Raw genomic sequence first — 20,449 nt, forward strand, 5'->3', positions numbered from 1 at the left:
AGGTTTGTGAACTACTCCACTAGAGAGTAGAAGATCATTTTAACAAAATGAGAGATATGCTGAATATAGAGGGCAAAAAGAAAAAAAAAAAAGAAACCCATAGGTGTTCAGTTGTGACTGTGATGGCTGTAACATATGATTCCCATCATGTTCATCTTGGTTAAATCATTCTTTGAGCCCTCCTGTCCTATTGAGACGCCAGGATTAACTCTTAACAAATGACTGACGGTGATTTAAAGCTTAATGTTCCATGAATTCCTCTCGCTCACCATGAACGAGGCACTTAATCCACAGTTAATTTTTATGTGATTCATTTTAAATCCCTGCATTTGATCAGCCTCTAAAAGAAAAACAGAAGCTTACGTCTAATATTAGTTATATGAATCAAACTGGATTAAAGGGAAACATGTTCTGCATGCCAAATGAAACACCACCGACCTACACAATAAAATAACAATAATAAGACGTGTGTTTTCGTAATATCAGAATCCATCATGTTCTTAAAGGCTAAAGAAATGGATGGATGTGGAATAAGGTGGATGAGACTCACGAGGTGGAGCAGGTCGTACACAAAGCTGAAGATTATTGGTTTGACCCCTGACCCTTGTCCTTATGTTGATATTAGGGATGTAACGATAATAAAATTTCATATCACGGTTATTGTGACCAAAATTACCACAGTTATCCTTATTATCACAGTATTGTTGAAATGTGCTCGAAATGTTCAAAAAGTACTAATACACAACCTGAAATAATTTAACCAAGTGGTATTTTGAAAAAACAAAACAAAAAAACCCCAAATAAAATAATAGGCACAATGTACTGTCTGTTGGCAGAAACATTCAAATATTAACATGTAAACATCAGACATACAAATGCGCATTAAAGATGGCACCTTCTAGGCATTGTTTGACCATTTTCCATATCGAGTTTGCTTTGAAAGTGCAGTAATCAAAGAGGGTTATCATGATAATTAGAATTTAAACGATAATACTAACCGTCAGGAATTTTACCGTAGTTTATTGTTATACCAGTAATCGTTACATCCCTAGTTGATATATAGTGTTTACCTGGTGTGTGAATGGGTGAACGTAATACGTTATAAGTACCATCCAGGTGGAAAAGCTCTGTAGTGTCATTTACCAAATAAACGTGTGGAATCCAACTAATTTGGTGAATATGACATAAATGTGAATAAGTAGACATGAGCTGCAGGAATCACCGCTACATTATGCATCATGTCATCCATCAAATCACCGTATGTCATTTATTATTTAAGGATTACTTAAGCACTTTTTTTTTTTAGCCCTATCTCAGTGCCAGTTTTTTCCTTTGTCACATATAAGCATCCCCCATATGTGAGTTTGGTTTTGACCGGCTCAATATGTAAAGTGTCATGAGATAAGTTTTGTTATGATTTGGCACTATATAAATAAAATTTGATTGATTGATTGATCACTGGAAACAACAGCCAAATTTGTAAATTCCACATAATATTCTGCTTTTCAGATTTTGTGTAAATATAAATAAGGAATGATAAAGGCACTTGAAACTTTGTATGTTAATAAATAATAAAAACAATAATAAAAGTATTGGAAACATACATTAAAGTAAATGAAACTAAAAGATAAGATGGATAAACATTTAAATATGCAACCTCTCGAAGTTAAAAAATAAAAAATCTCAATAAATTGCAGTATTTGTTTCTGACCCTTCAGACTCTTTAATTATGTAAATAGATAGCAGTAAAATATTAGGCTACTGCTGTTAGTCAAATCTAAACAGATATATGTATTTCCCCCTAAAATGCTTTGTGTAACGTGCCTTTTTCAGTCCCAGTCAAACCGATACAAGCATACACCATATGGCACAGTTTTCAGTCCATACTCTGTGGACTCTATGGATCCCGGCAGCACCAGAGGAATTCTGTGCATCTGTCCCGGTCCAGCTGTGACGGCGCCCCGTGTCCGTCCGGCGACGCCCACCGGGGGGTTGTGTGACTACTTTCACTGCTGGCTAATTCAACAAAGTTTCAATACAGTGGCCAACCGCACAATCTGAAATATTAATCAGGGACTGGACAAAAAGATGAAAAATAAATGAAAGTCTTTTTTCATGGTCTTCCAGATTTTCAAAGATCGTTTCATTAAAATTACATGGCAGTTTCATTTCATGTGTGCACAATCTGTAATCGCCCCGTGTGCGTATGAGCACTTGACAAAATAGTCAACAATCTGTGTGTCAGTTTTAGGTTTTTATCTGAGAAATTAAACATGTGATTCTCCGATCCATGTAGTTACTCTGCGGATTAGGATTAGACTGTTACCTCAAACTGGATGAAGTAACAGATTTTCCTGTTGAGTCCACTGCTGTCTTAATCATTAACAGGAAGGAGATATGGTTAAAGTGAAGATTTGAGTCGACACGAAACCCAGGATACTCTGAACATTGCCTAACTTCCGCGGGCACGATTAGCACATCCAGCGTCAGGAACATTTCAGGACAATGAAAATTAAGGGGAAATGTCAGATATGCACACACACACAACTATCACTGCCCTCTGTGGACGAAAGCACCACAGTATCCCACATTACCCTTTGCTAATGAAGTGTTTTTCTTCAATAACGCAAAAAATACACCGTTAAGATTTTATTTAATTAGGAAAAAACACAATTTAGAAAGTGCCGTAAAGGGCCACATCAACACAACTGGGATCAGGTGTTATTCTCACAACATGGAAACAATTTACTTAGTGATTTTGATCATAAAGCATCTACTCAGCCTGCATATCAGACATTAACATAATACTTATATCGCTCTCTACCTTGGGTGTGTGCATTTATCAACTTTTCGTGTAGTAACGCAGTGTGTATAAGGTCTAAATTAAGTAAATTAACCAGTAAACATCAAACTGGTTGCAAAAAAATAACACAAATCTACTGGAATAGATGCTCATAAAATATAATTTATGACAAATAACTAGATTTAGTAACATACTTAAAGTTTGTCTACTCTTAAGTGTCTTCACAGTCATTCTTGAGTCAAGCAGAGGTAGGACCGAGCTGGATTAGGAGCCAAACTTAACGTCCACATCCAAAAGTCTTATTCCACTCTTCATACAGCTCCAAATCCTTGGTTGAGACGCTGGGGCGGACAGTGTTCAGGGCGTCCTGGAAGTCGCTGTAGAGGATGGGCCGTACCTGGTCTGCAGTGATGGTGGCGATGTCGCTCAGCTGGATGCTCCTGATGGGACCCAGAGCCGCCTCTCGACACAGCTGAGTCATATCCGCTCCTGAAAAGCCGTCCGTCGCCGTCACCACCCTCTCCAGCTCCTCTTCCATCAGCTGGTTCTTCTCTTGGGCCATGAGGTTGGTCACGATTTGCCGTCGGGCCGCTCCTTCAGGCAGGGGGATGTACAGCCTCTTGGCCAGGCGTCGGCGTGCGGCCTCATCTATCTCCTGAGGTCGATTAGTGGCCCCCACCACCAGGATGCGGTCCTCGGCTGCTGTGGCCGCCCCGTCAAGCTGAACCAAGAATTCCGTTTTTATCCTGCGTGATGAGTCGTGCTCCCCGTCTGTCCTCTGGGACAACAGCGAGTCAATTTCATCGATAAAAATCACCGCCGGCTGGTGGCAGCGGGCTATAGCAAACAAGGCCCGCACCATTTTTTCTCCCTCGCCAACCCACTTGGATGTGAGTGATGACGCACTGATACTAAAAAAGGTGGCACCTGACTGGCAGGCGATGCATTTTCCAATTAGGGTTTTTCCAGTACCAGGAGGTCCAAACAGCAAGATGCCTTTAGGAGGACCACGGAGGCCTGTGAAGATGTCTGGCCGCAGCATAGGCCACACCACAATCTCCTTTATCGTAGTCTTGGCGAACTCCAGGCCTGCTATGTCATCCCAGGCCACAGGGGGTCCATGGTCCATGATCTCACTCATGATCAGCTCAACTATCTTTGGCTCAAAGTTTTTCAGGCGCTCATCCATGATCTGAGGTTCCTGATTAAAACTGTGGCTCCCCCCACTTTGTTCCTCCTCCTGCCGTGGCAAAGGTGACACAAATTTAGAAAATGCTCCACGAGGCCTGTTGGCACCCAGGGATTTCTTCATCGTCGCTGCAAGCCCAGGGGTCTGACCTCTCTGGGGCTGATGGGAATTTTTCTTGTGCTGATCAACAATCAGTTGTTCACGGGCTGTTTTAAAGTTACCTCCAGCTCTTGGGCCAGTGCTTGTCTGACCTCCTTGTGGACCCCTAACACCTTCCCCTCCATCTGAGTTGTAAAAGTTTTTCCGCTTTGATGGGTTTGATGTAGGGAAAAAAGTAGACTGATGGCTTTGTGTGGAAAATGCAGGACTGGAGTTTCCCTGATGTGCAGCTGATGAGGGATAACTGAACACAGACTGAGCTCGGGCTGGAGGTCGAGGGAACAAGGTAGGATTACCTGAGATCCCCTCTGACCCTCTTGGTCTGTCTGAAGTAGTGCTATGAACACTGGAGGTGCTGTTAAACTGTGTTTGAGGTTGTGGTGGACCTACAGGTTTGAACAATGGAGTCTCTGACCTGACACTGGTCATGGGACCAGACAGGGAGCTGCCTCTGCTCTCTTGTCCAACTGTTATGTTCACATCTGCTGGTGCCACCAGGGAGCCTCCTCCCCCTGTCCCTTTCTGAATCATCTTCTGCACGCAGGGCAACTCCAGCACACTCTCCATGGTCAAGGACGACTCCCATTTATTGCTGTAGTTTCTCTGACTGCGGGCCAGATGCAGAGCACTCTCTGCATAGTTGTTTAGCCCTGAGCGTGGGTCATCTGAGTCTAGCACTGCAGCATAGTGCTCCGAGTAGGTCCTGAACAGGCTGGCCATGCCGGCCTCAGAGAGCTGGGAGTTTGCCCATGCATACTGAATAGAGAGGATGTGGGCCCGGTAGGCATCTGCCTTCTGTTCAGGTGTGCAGTTGCCAGATGAAATGTCAAAGGACCTCCTCTGCCATTCGTCCAGGTGTGCGCCACTCATGCCTGGCCTGTCCCAGCCTGGTGAAAGAGAAGGGACAAAGGTTATTAAAAATACATGTCCTCAGCTCAGCAACAGCAAAGCCACACATCACCCCTGACCCAAACACAAAAAGTTGCATCTCTTTACATTAGGTCCATCCATCTATTATCTATTCACGCTGATCCTCACAGAGTTCTGGGGGATGGAGCCAATCCCAGCTGAGACTCAGTGAGATGTAAACTAAAACCCAGACAGCCAGTTAGTTACAGGGCTGACACAAACAAGCTTTCACCTGCTGACACCTAGGGCGAATCTACAGACATCAATTAACCTGTGTGTTTACGGACTGAGCCACATGAAGGACCTGGACATGGAGAGATCCTGTAAACTCCATGAAGAAAGGCCTCAGCCGGCCAGTGGGTTCAAGCCCAGAACCTTCTTAATGTGTGCTAGTCTAAAGGGAGGAAGGTTATTAAAAATACATGACCTTAGAAACAGCAAATACAGACATCACCCCTGACCTAAACACAAAAAGTTACATCGTGTTACATTACATCTGTGATATAAACAAACTCACTGCTGACAAATTAGAACCAAGACCTTTGTTTATATTGTAAAAGTCAATTAACCTCCTGAGACCCAGGAAATGTCAGCAAAGTACAAGCTTTTGTTTTTGTTTTTATTAAGTAAGTGCCTATATTGGAAACATCATGATTCAACAGTTTTTTCAGATGCAGTTTTTACAATTTTTATGGAATGTCCTTTGTGGTGGACAGTTTTCTTTTTTTGTAAAAAGTTGTGAAACACTTGTCCACAAATGTGGACAGAAAACCCATAGCTGGGTCTTAGGAGGTTAAAGAAAACCTGCAAACTTGACACAAAAGGAGGAAATATAGGTCATACTTTGTGGCTTGTTTGTGGTTTAATAATAATGTATAATGGGAAAAGGACCAGACTATAACTAAGTGGAGGTCTGTGCTGTCTGATTGCTCTGATAGTTTGTCATAAACTAACTCAGAAAAAACACAGAACTGACTGTACAATTATTTTACACATTAAGTAACAGTGGCGATATGTACATTTATTCAAGTGGATACAAATTTGATGTATATTGTTTGTAATTCATTTGAGCTACGTATTTATTTGTAAGTGATGAAACAATCATTTATTGAGGAAAAATCTCTTTCTTCTTAAACAGTAAAAGTTACAAAGCCTCTTGGATTTACTGTACCAAGAGCTCTGTCATGAAATTGAATGAAAGCCTGTAATAGTGGATGTTTTAGACACATGACAGCACTGAAATAATGATCTTATAGAATTATAGATTAAACTCCACAAATTATATAAGTTAGTCGGCTAAAATTTACTTAGGGGGTCAAATGAGTGGCCATTTTTGTCAAAGAAAAAAAAAAAAAAAAAGTGTAAGAAATGCATAGAACTGTGTTGAAATAATGCTAATACATTTGTGCACAGACTACTTATATTATTTGACAGTGGAAGCTATATTTTCAGAAATACTGGATTTTGAATAGCACATGTATGCGAAAACTTTTGCTGGTGGACGGATGTGACATTACCCATGATGCTCTGGTCAGTACCAGTACTTTATTAGTAATAAACTTATAGACTTACTATTGCTAATTCTCCTCTTATTCATAAATGTTAGTATTGTGGATCTAAAACAATAACAGCTGACACAAAAACACAAAATGTGTCAGTGGACGGATGTGACATGGTTGTTCTGGATCCCTGATGGTGATGGATCTCATCATACTGATGCTCGGCAGCCATGTCACCGTTTCCACAAATGATCCCTGTGCAAAAACTAGTATCATAATTATTTATTGTATAGTTTATCATCATACTAAAGAGTAAATAACAATATAGAATTGTTATTTCTTTATAAAAATGCTTATTATTAGAAAACTGTTGATTTAAAAAGTGACGTGTGACATTCTTAATGTATGTATTGGCGTAACATAAGCAGGATGGATCAGCACCATACTCCATATTGCAACCTGTAAAAATAAAACATGTGATATGTAGTATATAATAATCTTGTAAGAAAAATTGGGGAATCTAAAAGAATAGAATATTTGTTTTTCAGGTAAATTCAGTTCAAATATAACTTGGCCATTTGTGACATAAAAATATAGCATTAATTGTGATGAAATTGGACATTTTTGAGCTGAAAACATAGTTCATATGAGCATCAACATGTTGAACAGAACTGAAATCCTGTACATTTGCACAACTTGCATTTACCAACACAGAGTTCCTTTGGGGATTCACTTATATTGATTTCTTATGCACAAAGATATAAATAAGACTTCTAAACAAATTTTAGCCGTAGTAAGAATTAGCTGATTGTTAAACATCTACAACAGTAAAAAAAAAAAAAAAAAGGACAACATCCACTAAAACAGAAGTAAAATGAATCATAAATCTCACAGATGATAGTAAAACACTGACAGGAACCACTTCACTACACAATGACACCTTTACTTTTCATACTTTAAGTAGATGTTTTAAATGCACTCTTTTACCTAGGTTTTGAATGCAGTGGTGTGTCTGTGTGTGGTATTAGTGCTGTAAACATAGTGATGTTTCAGTTTACGTTTTCAGACCAAAACATAGTTGACATTTCATTAATAATACCGCTACAAATCCGCCCACATTACGGGAATAAGAAGCAAAACTGCACTTACTAGTCGTGATATCTTCTTATAATATTCTGTGTAAAACATATACGTGCTAGCTCGTTGTCTTTTACTACAAACACCACTTTTGTGTAGCTACGGTGCATCAGACATGACACTTTCTGTGATTGTTTGTTCCCGCCACCGTCTTCTTCCGTCACAGTACTACTTCCTGTCTCGTCCCATTTCGTTTCCCAAAACCCTAAAATCACTTCTTTCAGCGTCGCTTTCATAAATTATACAAAGCTAGCAACAAATAGCCTTATATTTTACAGTCTTGGTAAAAACCCACCAATTTGAGAGAGCAGAAATTTAGAAAAATAAGAAATGAAGAGAGTTAATAATCGCACTTAAAGTATTGGAACGGGTCCGTATTTACTAGAGTGCTGCCTTTAAGGTAACTCAGTAACTGTCTAATTATTGATTATAGTATATATATATATATATATATATATATATATATATATATATATATATATATATATATATATATATATATATATATATATATATTAACTTTAACGAAAAAGTCCTTGATAAGTAATGATCTATTGAACAAATACGTGTCTTATTATACGTAACGAGAAGCATTTGACAAGTTTTTTTTTTTTTCTTTTTATGGCTACTTGAAAACCTTTAATCGTTTGCTGAGGTCTACGGCGCCATCTTGTGGCCTCAACCGGGGACAACAAGTTGGTGGACTGTCGCTTTGGTGCTTTGCATTCTGGGAAACGCAGTACATAAATGTTCACTAAATTGTTTTGCCTTCAAAACATTAAACGGTGCGTCGGTAATATTATAATTATGACAAGTACTTGGCGTTTAGGCTTTTGTGTTTACTTGTAACACATGTAATAAATAGTTTAACAAAAGCCACACGAGATGTCGTTGTTAAGTAAACTACATTACCCATAAGCGCTAAGCTGTGTGTTTATGCTGTGTGTCGCCTGCGGATGACAGCCGCTGCTGAGCTGCAGATAATAAAACACGCTACCGGTGGGAAAGCAGGCTACATGTTTGATGTTGTGCCGCTAGCTAACTACATTATTATCGTTTGTTTATATCCGTTGCTTAGGTATTCGGGTTGAAGGCGATATTCCGGTGAAGTGTTCCGAATAGAAGAAAAAAAAACTAAGTGTGGACGCCTTCCGTTTGCTAAAGCAGACAGGATATGAATTAATCCAGACGGGACAGCAGTCAGTCACACCCTTGTCTGCGGATTCCTAAGGGACTTTGTCTGCCGAGGAGTATGAAATCGCTATCCCTTTTCTACTGTGAGATGTTTTATACGATAGACTTGTGAATTTCAGGCTCAGAGCACCGGTGTGAAGAAAGTGAAGTGCGGACTGGATATGACTGACTCATCATCATGGCACGGACAGAGGAGATAACCCTGAAGAGTCTGCCAGCCAGACAGCAGCCCCACGACTAACAACACACACATCTGCTCTGTCCTTTTGCATTAGAACCGTCCCCGTTCGACACTGAGGTATTATGAATGCCCCGATGTACACCTTTGTCACTCGTGACGACAACAGCACTGTTTACGCAGAAGTTTCCAAGATCCTCGTCTCAACCGGACACTGGAAGAGGCTGAAACGAGACAATCCCAGATTCAACTTGATGCTCGGGGAACGGAACAGATTGCCCTTTGGACGTCTAGGTAGGAGATGTTTGTTGTCATTTACCCCATGCATGTGTGTGTGTGCCATATTTGGTGTCCACCCACGCAGGATGAAGCAGCTGCTGTGACTGTGCAGCTGCCCACTCCAGCATCCTGTGGAAAGATACCACGTCTCTTTACACATGAAATGCATCTGTACATCTTGTTGCACATTTTCTTGCGTTTTTATCTTGTTGCAGCCCTAACCAGTGAATTTCCCCTTTTGTAGGATCAATAAAGTTTCATCTTATCTTACTATAGTGGCAATCTAGCTACAAAAAATGCCACTTGGGGGATTTTGAAGATATTTCCAACTCATGATGGTGTGTAAAAATAAGGTCCGCCATGGATGTGTGTTTTAATATTTTATTTACTTGACCTGAATGACTTAAAATGAGCTCATGTACAAAAAGACAAAAAAAATACTAATAACACCCATTCAGACGGTCGCACACACAGGCACGGTTGAAAAACTGTGTGGCTTCCCATGGCTCACATTCTCTCTCTGATCACTTGTGTCTGCCTTAAATAACCTCTGTCTGGCTGATTACTCCCTATGCCCACAGGTGTGCAGGTGACCCTAGCACCCAAGTGCTTCAGTACAAATACGCGCCCACTTTCACACATACAAATACACACGCAGCACAAGTCTAAATTGGCTACAACTCTTATCTTATCTTATCTTATCTTATCTTATCTTATCTTATCTTATCTTATCTTTACAGGCCATGAGCCAGGACTGGTGCAGCTGGTGAACTATTACAGAGGTGCAGACAAGCTTTGCAGGAAGGCGTCCTTGGTCAAGTGTGTATCAGCCTTGTTAAAAACACTTTATACCATTTGTCCATCCTATTTGCACATGTGAATTATTCAAAGGGCCTAACATCAGCCGACCTTCTTTCTCCTTCACCACCAGGATGATAAAGACAAGCCCGGAGCTCTCAGACTCCTCCAACTGGTTCCCAGAATCTTACATCATCTATCCCACTAACCTCAACACCCCTGTCGCTCCAGCCACAAACGGCATTAGTCATCTGAAGAACAATCCCAAGACTGATGAGCGGGAAGTTTTCTTGGCTTCCTATCACTCGAAAAAAGAAAGTGGTGAGGGAACAGTGTGGATAGCCAAGTCGTCTGCTGGAGCGAAAGGTAAATTGGTATTAAAGCTTCAATCCATTAGTCCAGAGACAGAAAATGAATCACTTCAGGCTTCGTGTATTGATGGCACTGTTTTCAGCATACTCTGACACTTTACTGTCTAGTGATTTATTGATGAAACGAATAAGAGACTAATTAGTAAAAGTAGAGATACGCGCAGCACTAATTAGTATGACGAGTGTTTTTATATTTCATCCCACCTGTTGTAGCGGCCAAAATAGTTTTGTTTAGACTATTTATTTGAGGTGTCTTTTTTATTTATGTCATGCTATAGATAAAATAAGACAATTCAGTGTAGCCTGGGGTTTCATTCCTTGCAAATCTTAAAATACAACATGTGTTAGCATAACGTTAGTGCTGCCAAACACACTGTTTTATCTCTGTAACAGAACATCAAAGATGTTGGGGCCTGAAATGCAGTGACGAAGAAAATCCATTTTATTTATGCATTGTGCATTCACACAGAAAACACATGAGAACATTTGACTCATCTGATGGAGACCTGGGTACACAGGGCATGCATTCACAGCATTTGTTCAGTCACATGAAAACCCCAGCCAACCATCTGCAACTCTCAGATTAAATGTTTTCAATCTGCTGGCCACAACAATATAAGGTAGCACTATGGCCGAGGAAGAAGGTAAGTAAGCGAAAAGAACTGCATAAGGGGTTATTTTGAATTAATGCTGCCTTCATATGCTGTTGGGAAAATGATCCTCTCCACTAGTGAATTCGAAATTACAAGTGGGTTGTGTTCAAGCAAAATGAAAAATGGCTGACACACAATTTATCGTAACCTGCTACTTGGGTAAAACGGCTTCGGACGTGTTAATTCATCTGCTACAGCATTTTTTATTTTTTTTTTAATTGTCTTTTTTTGCAAATTTTGTATGTTATAAATGTCTTAAAGCATCACCTAACAGCAGCATAACGTTAATAAAAGGATTGTTTACCATTTCCGATTAATCCCGTGTCGCTCTCCACCATGTTGAAAATTTTAGAGGTTATTTCATGTCAGCAACTCATGGATCAAACTTTTTCCCAGTTCTCCAGTGGAAAATACAATATGAAGGGGTGTTCAAGTGTAATTTTTGAGTTCGTAATTAGTATTTACCATAATTCCCATAGCACATGAAGGCAACATAAGTAGAGATGAAGTATTTTACAGGCTCTGTGTAAAACATCCTAAAGAGTTGTGTTTGAAGTTTACTGTATTACTGTCTATATGTTGAAGCTGAAAGACACTGGACCTGTAAAAACACTCTTCAGTATTTTGTTATTTATTGAAACTCATCATCACACTGAGCTGTGATATCAGACACCACAGGTTTTCCTCATATAATGCAGGCTTTATTAACGTGTCTGGATTGTTCTGAATAGGTGCTGGTATTTTGATATCCCATGATGCTAATCAGCTGCTGGAGTACATCGATAATCAGGGACAGGTCCATGTCATTCAGAAGTATCTGGAGAAACCTCTGCTTCTGGAGCCGGGTCATCGGAAGTTCGACATCAGGCAAGTCCTCCACAGAGAGTTAAACATAATGCCCTTAAAAACCTCTCACCTACTGCATCAGACAGTGGAGTCTCTGAGCAGCTCCTTCAGTGGCTGACTGTTGCGCCCACAGTGTAGGTTAAATCAGGTGGTTCATCCACACCGCTGTCAGACTGTACAACACAACTGTGTAACTCTGTCCTGTTTGTGTTTCTGTACTGTCTGACATGTTGCACTTCCACTCTGTTGTAAATATGTATAGAGTCATTTTTGGTCGAGTATTATCAGGTGCTATTATTATTATTATTTTGTATAGTTTGTCTTTTGTACTATCTTTATGCTGCACATTTTTTCTTGCACTTTATTCTGTTGCTGCCTTGACCAGTGAATTTCCCCTTTGTGGGATCAATAAAGACTAATCGAATCTAAGGGCGAGGTCAAGGGCGTCACAGATGGACAGCCCACTACTTTTTGATTCATAATTTTTGAGCCGGACAAGTTTAAGACAAATATTACACATAATTGGAAAAGTCTAAATGCCATCTTAAACATACTCAAAGGGCAAAATTTAGTTTCAAATATTTTTAAATGAAAATATCAAAAACTACAATTAACGTCTATTTTTTGCAAGAATTACAAAGTTCTCAAAAGTGAAGTTCCTCTGACATTTTCATCGTCAAATGTTTTCAGTGTATACCTTAAACCCTCTATTTTATAACCTAATAATTGGTTTGAGAAAAAATATTTGGTCGTACCTAAATAGCAAGAGTTTTTACAAATGGCAGTGTCACAGATGGACACAAAAGTAAATATCAAATTAAACATTTTTTAATTTCAATTATCAATATCATATGCATTTTTTCAATATTTACAGCATACAAATAATATTAACATTATATTGAAATGTGTTTTGCATAGATATACGAGGGTCGTTCAATAAGTTCAGGGCCTCACCCAGAAATACTGGTTGTTATAATACAGGATGTTACATTCTTTCGTGATGGGATAGTGATGCTTGAACATCGATGGACCAAGTGCATTGCTGTAAATGGAGATTATGTTGAAAAATAAAATATAAATTATCAGTCTGTGTTGTTCTGTTCTGGGTGAGGCCATGAACTTATTGAACGGCCCTCGTATGCATTTATTAATTGTAAACACTGTGTTTAGAATATGACAAATAATATAATAGTCAAATATCAATGTATTTGGAATAAATGTAGTTTGTTTATAAGAGTTTATAAAATGAACCCAGAATGATGGCAGAAAACTTTGTCACTTTCCAAACATTCACACTCATTTTTTCCACAATTTTTTTCTCATTTCAAAATACATTTTCTTGAAAATGTAAATAATTACCTACCCAAAAATATAAGTTTGGTGTAGATTATTGTAATTAAAATTTTTTGACCAGATGTTAACCTTCCCTTGACTTCGCATCTAATCTAATCTAATCTAATCTAATCTAATCTAATCTAATCTAATCTAATGGTTTGTTATTCTCTCACCAGGAGCTGGGTGCTAGTGGACCATCAGTACAACATCTACTTGTACCGGGAGGGTGTGCTGCGGACCTCATCGGAGCCCTACAACAGCTCCGACCTCCAGGACATGACCAGCCACCTGACCAACCACTGCATCCAGAAGGAGCACTCCCAAAACTACGGCCGATACGAGGAGGGGAATGAGATGTTCTTTGATGAGTTCCGGCTGTATCTGATGAATACTCACAGTGTCACCCTGGAGACCACCATATTACCTCAGATCAAACAGATCATAAAGTAGGTCCCTGGGTTGGTTTTTGCATGAGAGTTCATTAAAAACTGAGCTGCTCTCGACCATCACACATCTAACTTAAGGCTCAAATCTGAACTGGTTGTGTTATTTTAACATTCTTATGTCCCACCCACCATATCTACCTGTGTGTTTAACCCCCCCTTTACTGTGATGCTGTGACTTAAACAACTGTCCACCTTCACGTTATGGTTTGTTCACTCCCGGTTCATTTTCTGTCCATATGATCTGTGACTCTCCAGGAGCTGTCTGACATGCATTGAGCCGGCTATCAGCACCAAGCACCTGTCCTACCAGAGCTTCCAGCTCTTTGGATTTGATTTCATGGTGGATGAGAGCTTCAAAGTGTGGCTCATTGAGATCAATGGAGCACCGGCCTGTGCACAGTGAGTACAGTTCAGTCCAGAATTTGTGGTAAAACTGTCCTTTTAGAAGAATTGTTATTATTTTATGTCTGTATATATTAAACGCTTGAAGTTGAACCTCAGCTTTTTTTTTAACTTATATTTTATTGTTTCATTTTTGAGATTTTACAACACAAACATTTAGAACATGGTGTCAGTTGTCATCCTGTATATTGTCCACTTTATCCATTGATCTTCGCATGTTGCTTGTCGTAGTCTTATGATATAAGGAAGTCTTTCCACGTTGTAAATTTTCTCCACAATATCTCTCCGATTATTTAGGGTAGGGGGTTCCTTTTTACACCATTTTTATGAGATGTTTTTTTTAGATGCTACCAAGAGGATTTTAATCAAATATTTATCCTTACTTGATATGTCTTTTCCTGTCAAATGACCCAAATATAGCACAGAACATGTCCTTTGGTAGTTCATATCCCAATATTTTTCCAAATCCTTCGCTGATATTATTCCAATATATGGATAATTTTGTGCACTGCCAAAAAACATGCGCATGACCCACATCCTGCTCACTGCCTCTTTAGATCTTTGGTGTTATAAAAAATGTCATTATGTTTTTTTGTTGTTACATTTTTTCATTTTCATTTATAACCATTGCAGTTGAAATAAATATACTTTCCTGCTAAATGAACAGAGAGACACCTTTTGTTCACTGTTTAAGTAAATAAATACAAACAGGGAATAGTGCTGGAGTTCATTTTCCTGATCCATTGAAATGCAGCCTTTCTCCTTTTTTTCTGAATTGTAGACTGAACTGAACAGCACTGACAGTTTCTTTACTGCCTTTGCTGGTTGTTTTTCTTCCACAGTGGCTCAAAGCAGACACAGGAAACCTTTGAAAATATTTTATCATCTCAGAGCAACACATTTGAGTCACCGTCATGAGTTTTTGTTTTTATGTTAATGTTTGATTTTATACTTGGTCGATAGATAGACTATATTTCAAACATAAATAGGAACAAAAGGCTAAAAGAAATGACCAATTTAATCAGGGCACTCCAATATATGAAAGGAAATAAGTCAACCATAAAAAGAAAAACAAATGTCACGCAATGTACAAGTATTTCATTGTGGTTCTTTAATAGTACTTTATGTCCGGGAAGGAGTTGGAAGAAACCGAGTTTATACGGTCATACCCCAATTTTATATGACTTGGCTAATCAGCTGATGTATCCAGTCGATATAAGGAATAGGTCAGTTATTAAATTACTGAAAAAGGGAACAAATGATTACATCCCATCAATAACTCTTACTGTTGTACTCTTATAGTCATTGTTAATATATCTCTGGAAAATAAGGTTTTTATTCATCCTCTTAAATTTTATGTTTCCTCTTTGCTTGATGAATCGGTCACAGTTCAGGACATTCCATAAACTCATGATTCAGATTGAGGTTAACCCAGAAAGACCCAGTGCTACTTTTGTGTCAGTTCCCAAATGAACTTTTCTCTCTATTTAACCTTCCTTAAGTTATTTATCACCATTTACTATGATATTATCCTCTGTATTTTGCTTTTTTTTTCTCCAATGAAAATCAGGTATTTTCTCATATTTGATTCACTGATCATGTAGATGTTCATAAAAGCTCAAGAAAACGTGACTTTTTGTACAAAATCTATCATCAACTGAACATAAACCCAGTGTGTCCCTTCACTGTCATTGATCCAACTCCATAGGTTTTAGTGGTGAATCAGTGTTGTAGAAAATGATAGTGTTTCCATGGTAACTACAGCGCCTCTGAACGTCCAAATGGCTCATATCTGATAACCATGAAAAGATGACAAACTGTATTTTACACCAGTGATTTACATGTATTGATAGGATTAGTAGATCAACAGGTGGTTTTGGTCACCAGTGGCTGTTTGGGTCTTTATAGGTTCAACTAATGCTTCTGTTCTCCATCTGCTTCCTGTAGGAAACTCTACCCAGAGCTGTGTCAGGGCATTGTGGATGTGGCCATTTCCAGCGTCTTCACCCTGAACAGCGGCAGTGACTCCTCATCTGCCTCCTCCTCACCTTACTCCTCCTCCCCGTCCTCCATGTTCACCACCAACTCCTGCTCCTCCCCTAAACTGAGAGCTCCGCTTCACGTGGGCCCTTTTACTCGACTGTAAGCACATCAGAGTACCCAGTATCTCCTGTCCTATCTGCTTCTTCCACGCTCTGTCCTCATTCCTAAACTGTTTCTGAGTGGTAGCGCAGGCCGGCACAGTCCAGCCTCTAATTGTACCTGAACGGAGAGAATTTGCTGAACATCAGAAATAATCTCCACTCTCCTGAGTCTTATGCATATTCTGAATGTGAGGTGAATGCGAGTGCGGTGATGAACAGATCGAATGAGTTTGCGGGAGTTTCTGAATGAGGACAGACGACCCTCCATCTAAACTCCACCGCCGATTTCTCCCGAGGCAGATTAAAGGAGGTCTGAGGGATCCAGAGACACTAAACCTGAGACTGTAGTGCCTTACATTTCCAACCACGCTCCCTTAAAAGGCTGCCAGTCAACTTACTGTATTACCGTGACTTGTACTTGTTGTATAAGCCTTTGCACTGTTTATTCGCTGCTGGATCAGTCCGTTCATTTGAGTCCATATGAAGCCCAGTTCAGACCAGTGGATTGCGTTTAGTACTCCAGTCTGTAGCATTCTGAAACCTGCCAGTTCACACCAGTGCACCTAGGTAAAGCCTCAGTCACAAATGCCGTTACGAACGACTACAAACACCGTGCGAACGATTTATGGACCATTTCATACGATCTTCTCAAGGCGGCCGTATAAGAATGGAGTGTTCGTTGTCTGTTCTTAAGTTCGTAGCCAGGCGTCTGCAAGATTTTCCACGAACGCTCTACGAAATTCACTTTCGTATGGCGCCCTAACGAATGCCTTATGAACGACTGAAGAACAACGCACAATGTTGATGGATCAGGAGGCCTTTCCAGGACCCACATGTTCCTGTGGTGGCAGTAGGTAGATCACAACAATACGTTACGTTGTTATTAGGGGTCCTTTACAGCGTTCACATGAACAAATGCACAGACAGAGCATCGCACGGCTTTCTTAAGGTGGATGTAGGGTGTTTCTATGGGCAGTAGTGCGTCATTCGTGGCATTCTTAGAGGGGGTCAAATACACATTTTTAAGACAGAGTGAATGACTGGACTCAAACGCATGGTGCTGAAGGGAAAGTGTTTTAATAACAGAAAAATACAATTGAAGAAACAACACCTGTCCACAGGGACGAGGATCAGTTAGGGTTCGGCACTCAGTGACAGACAGTTATTGTTTTTAACGTTCGCTTCCCTCTATTATTCTTGTGTATCTTTGTTTTATTCTTATACGTTCTATTTCAAATTTCTTCATTTGACGTCTTATTATGACTCCTGATGTCTAACGGTGCAGGTCAGTTTTCCTGCATGTTTTACAGTAATGTGTGATTTAGCACCACGGAAAGCGCACAATCCCAAACACATAAAACACATATTCACATTCTAAAACTCTTAATATAAAAACACTTAACATAGTTTAACGTCTGAAAAGAGCATCAATCATCACCAAATTATGATGGACATCTCTAATGCTGGGATAGGCTCCAGCACCCCTGCGACCATCTGGAGGATAAAGCGGCTCAGAAGATGAATGAATGAATGAAAAAACAGTACTCTAAGATTAAACTATGTAATGTTTTTTTGCAGAGGTGAAAGTGGACATGACTACAGATGGAGAAGTTTCACTCTTGTGGGCATTATTGCCATCTAAATGCAATTATCATGACACAGGACTTTTACTACACGGCCACTGTTTATATCCCGATCTAAATATTCTGAAACAGCGTAAGATCTTCCTGACATCGACTTGAGTTTCACATAGGGGTGCCGTACATCCACCTTACGACAAAATAATTCATGAAGTGTCCGTAGGTCTGATGTAGGAAGGTCCCAAGTCACCCTTATGAAGACCATGACAACTGTACAGTGTTTGTACGACACAAAATCATGTCATTTTCTCACGGAGTCCTCAAGTTGCTCTTGCATTTTGAACAGCAGCCGTACAGACTTCATAAAACGGCCGTAAGAAACTACGACTCCATCCACGAATGTCTATGAACTGCAGATCTCGTATGAACCCATCGTTCATAAGAAGCTTTGTGACTGAGGCTTAAGACAGTGCATCTTTCTGCACGTCTTTACCTCTGTTCTAACCCCTTGGCCTTTTGTAGCTGGACTTAAATTGTAGCATTTTCAAATAAGTTGAATAGTAATAATGCGTTACTTACTTTAGCTGCATTTTTGGTACTGATGAAATGGCAGATTTTTCCCTTCTATTCCCTAAACAGTTCTATCATCGACCTCACTTCATAATTACATGAGCAAAGAAAACACAAACTAATACTAACTATTGATTATTAAAAGCCAGAAATTGATTTTTTTTTTTTTTATTATTACATAAAATTTGAGCTTTAGCCCCTTTGTGCTAAAGAAAGCACGCATTTAAACTTGTTAAATAATGTTTCCAATAACCAGATTATACAATTATTATTCCTTTATACAATTCACAGTATAATTTCTCCTTCATAGCTCACAAAAACTGATACTGTAACTGAAATATCCCAAATCAAATTGACATCGACATGCACCTTAATACGTTAACTGGTCGATGTAAATCACCTAATTTACATCCTGAATGTGAGAGTGAATGGTTGTTAATCTGCATATCGTTAGCCTCATAGCATAATTGCCTAAGTCATATTTTTGGCCGAATTGTGATGTGTGCATAAAATTAATCAGCAGTGTAAGGAGAGTAATGTTATGCAGGTATCACAGTTGAAAAAATATGACTTACGCAATTATGCTATGAGGCTAACGATATGTCAGACAAACGTCCATTCATGTCCAAGACCTAACCTGACTCCACAGCTGGGACGGCTCCGACATCCCACAAGGACTGAACAGTTTAGAAAATGAATGAAATGGCAGATTATTCCCTGAGCAGTTCTGTCATTTTTGTCAGATCATCACTACACAAGCAAAAAAAACACTAATACTAACTACTGATTAGTAAAAGCCAGAGATTTTTTTTTTTCTGTTACTCCGCCCCCTGAAGAGGAGGCAAGGGGGTATTGTTTTTGGTTTTGTTTGTTTGTTTATTTGTTTGTTAACACTATAGCAGCAAAAATATGGGTTGAATTTATACCAAATTGGGTTTATAGATTGCCAGTGACGTAGAATAGATGTGATTACATTTTGGGAAAAGTAGGTCAAAGTTCAGAATTTTTACAAATTTTTAAAATCTTTTTTTTTTTGTCCCGTTTACTTATAATAGGTGAAATTTCACGTCTGTAGCAGCAAAACTATTGGTTGAATTAATAGCAAATTGGGGTTGCAGATTGCTAGTGACCCAGAATAGATGTGATTACATTTTGGGAAAAGTAGGTCAAAGTTAAAATTTTTTATGAATTAAAAAAAAATTTTTTCTCCCCATTTACTTATAATGGGCGAAATTTCACATGTCTGTAGCAGCTAAACTATTGGTTGAATTCATAGTAAATTGGGTTTACACATTACCAGTGACCACAATAGATTTCATTACATTTTGGGAAAAGTAGGTCAAAGTTCTAATTTTTTAATGAATTTTCAACCCCCCCCCCCCCCCCCCCATTTAATGGCCAAAATTTCAAATGTCTATAAAGACGTCAGTTTTGTTTCAGTTTACTTCAAACTTGGCACATACAGTATATAGAGGCAATCATCATGGCATCAGCTGAATCGACGCCAAAATAACTTAAAATACATGCGAGGGGCGGGGTTTGTTGTGCCTGGCACCACTTGTTATTATTTAGTAAAGCTTTAGCCCTGTTCGTCTCCTTTTTGCATTCATTGAAACCTGTTGGACATGTTAAATTAAGAGTTCTGTAACAGATTAGAAACTTCCTGGTACAGTTTACAGTATTATTTCTCTTTCATAGCCTGTTTTATCTGAACTATCTCTAATTAAATTAATACGGAAATAAATCAGATTAAACGAATTATCAAATTAGGACCTTGTGATTCAGTCATTCAGCGTCTATGCCCAATCCTAATATGAAGACAGGAACTACAACCAGTTAATACAAAGAAAAACATACACTATAAACCCCATAAAGCACTACACGGTAACTCCGACCTTTTCCCCGTCAGGTCCTGGAACCGTTTCACCTCTTTGTCTTTGGTCTGAACTGGGCTTTA

The 20,449-nt window shown here is 39.2% G+C and overlaps 2 protein-coding genes across 3 annotated transcripts; one reads left to right on the plus strand and one right to left on the minus strand.

The window, feature by feature from the left end:
- Positions 1-2,444: 2,444 nt before the first annotated feature.
- fignl1 (fidgetin-like 1) lies at positions 2,445-7,823 on the minus strand. Its single transcript, XM_030156674.1, has 2 exons — positions 7,709-7,823; positions 2,445-5,038 (listed from the first exon to the last, which is right to left on the minus strand). The coding sequence occupies exon 2, from the start codon at positions 5,019-5,021 to the stop codon at positions 3,081-3,083; it is 1,941 nt and encodes a 646-aa protein (XP_030012534.1). The 5' UTR covers positions 5,022-5,038; positions 7,709-7,823; the 3' UTR covers positions 2,445-3,080.
- On the plus strand, positions 6,135-18,732 carry ttl (tubulin tyrosine ligase). 2 transcript variants are annotated; one of them, XM_030156681.1, is made up of 8 exons: positions 6,135-6,149; positions 8,775-9,362; positions 10,088-10,166; positions 10,279-10,511; positions 11,901-12,036; positions 13,527-13,796; positions 14,052-14,195; positions 16,146-18,732. In XM_030156681.1, exons 2-8 carry the CDS (start codon positions 9,194-9,196, stop codon positions 16,342-16,344), a joined length of 1,230 nt encoding a protein of 409 aa, XP_030012541.1. In that variant the 5' UTR covers positions 6,135-6,149; positions 8,775-9,193; the 3' UTR covers positions 16,345-18,732. The 2 variants fall into 2 exon arrangements, with proteins under 2 accessions (XP_030012541.1, XP_030012542.1); XM_030156682.1 differs by lacking the exon at positions 6,135-6,149 and adding an exon at positions 8,680-8,695.
- Positions 18,733-20,449: the final 1,717 nt, after the last annotated feature.

This window comes from Sphaeramia orbicularis, chromosome 15 (genome assembly GCF_902148855.1).
Source record: "Sphaeramia orbicularis chromosome 15, fSphaOr1.1, whole genome shotgun sequence".
Taxonomy (NCBI): Eukaryota; Metazoa; Chordata; class Actinopteri; order Kurtiformes; family Apogonidae; genus Sphaeramia; species Sphaeramia orbicularis.

What these genes read in the sequence shown, in the direction of transcription:
- ttl (XM_030156681.1), top strand. Translation starts at nt 9,194, where the DNA reads ATGAATGCCCCGATGTACACCTTTGTCACTCGTGACGACAACAGCACT. An exon ending in GTCGTCTGCTGGAGCGAAAG is followed by an intron (nt 10,512 to 11,900) that starts GTAAATTGGTAT and finishes TGTTCTGAATAG; the next exon opens with GTGCTGGTATTTTGATATCC. An exon ending in CATCGGAAGTTCGACATCAG is followed by an intron (nt 12,037 to 13,526) that starts GCAAGTCCTCCA and finishes TTCTCTCACCAG; the next exon opens with GAGCTGGGTGCTAGTGGACC.
- fignl1 (XM_030156674.1), bottom strand. Translation starts at nt 5,021, where the DNA reads ATGAGTGGCGCACACCTGGACGAATGGCAGAGGAGGTCCTTTGACATT.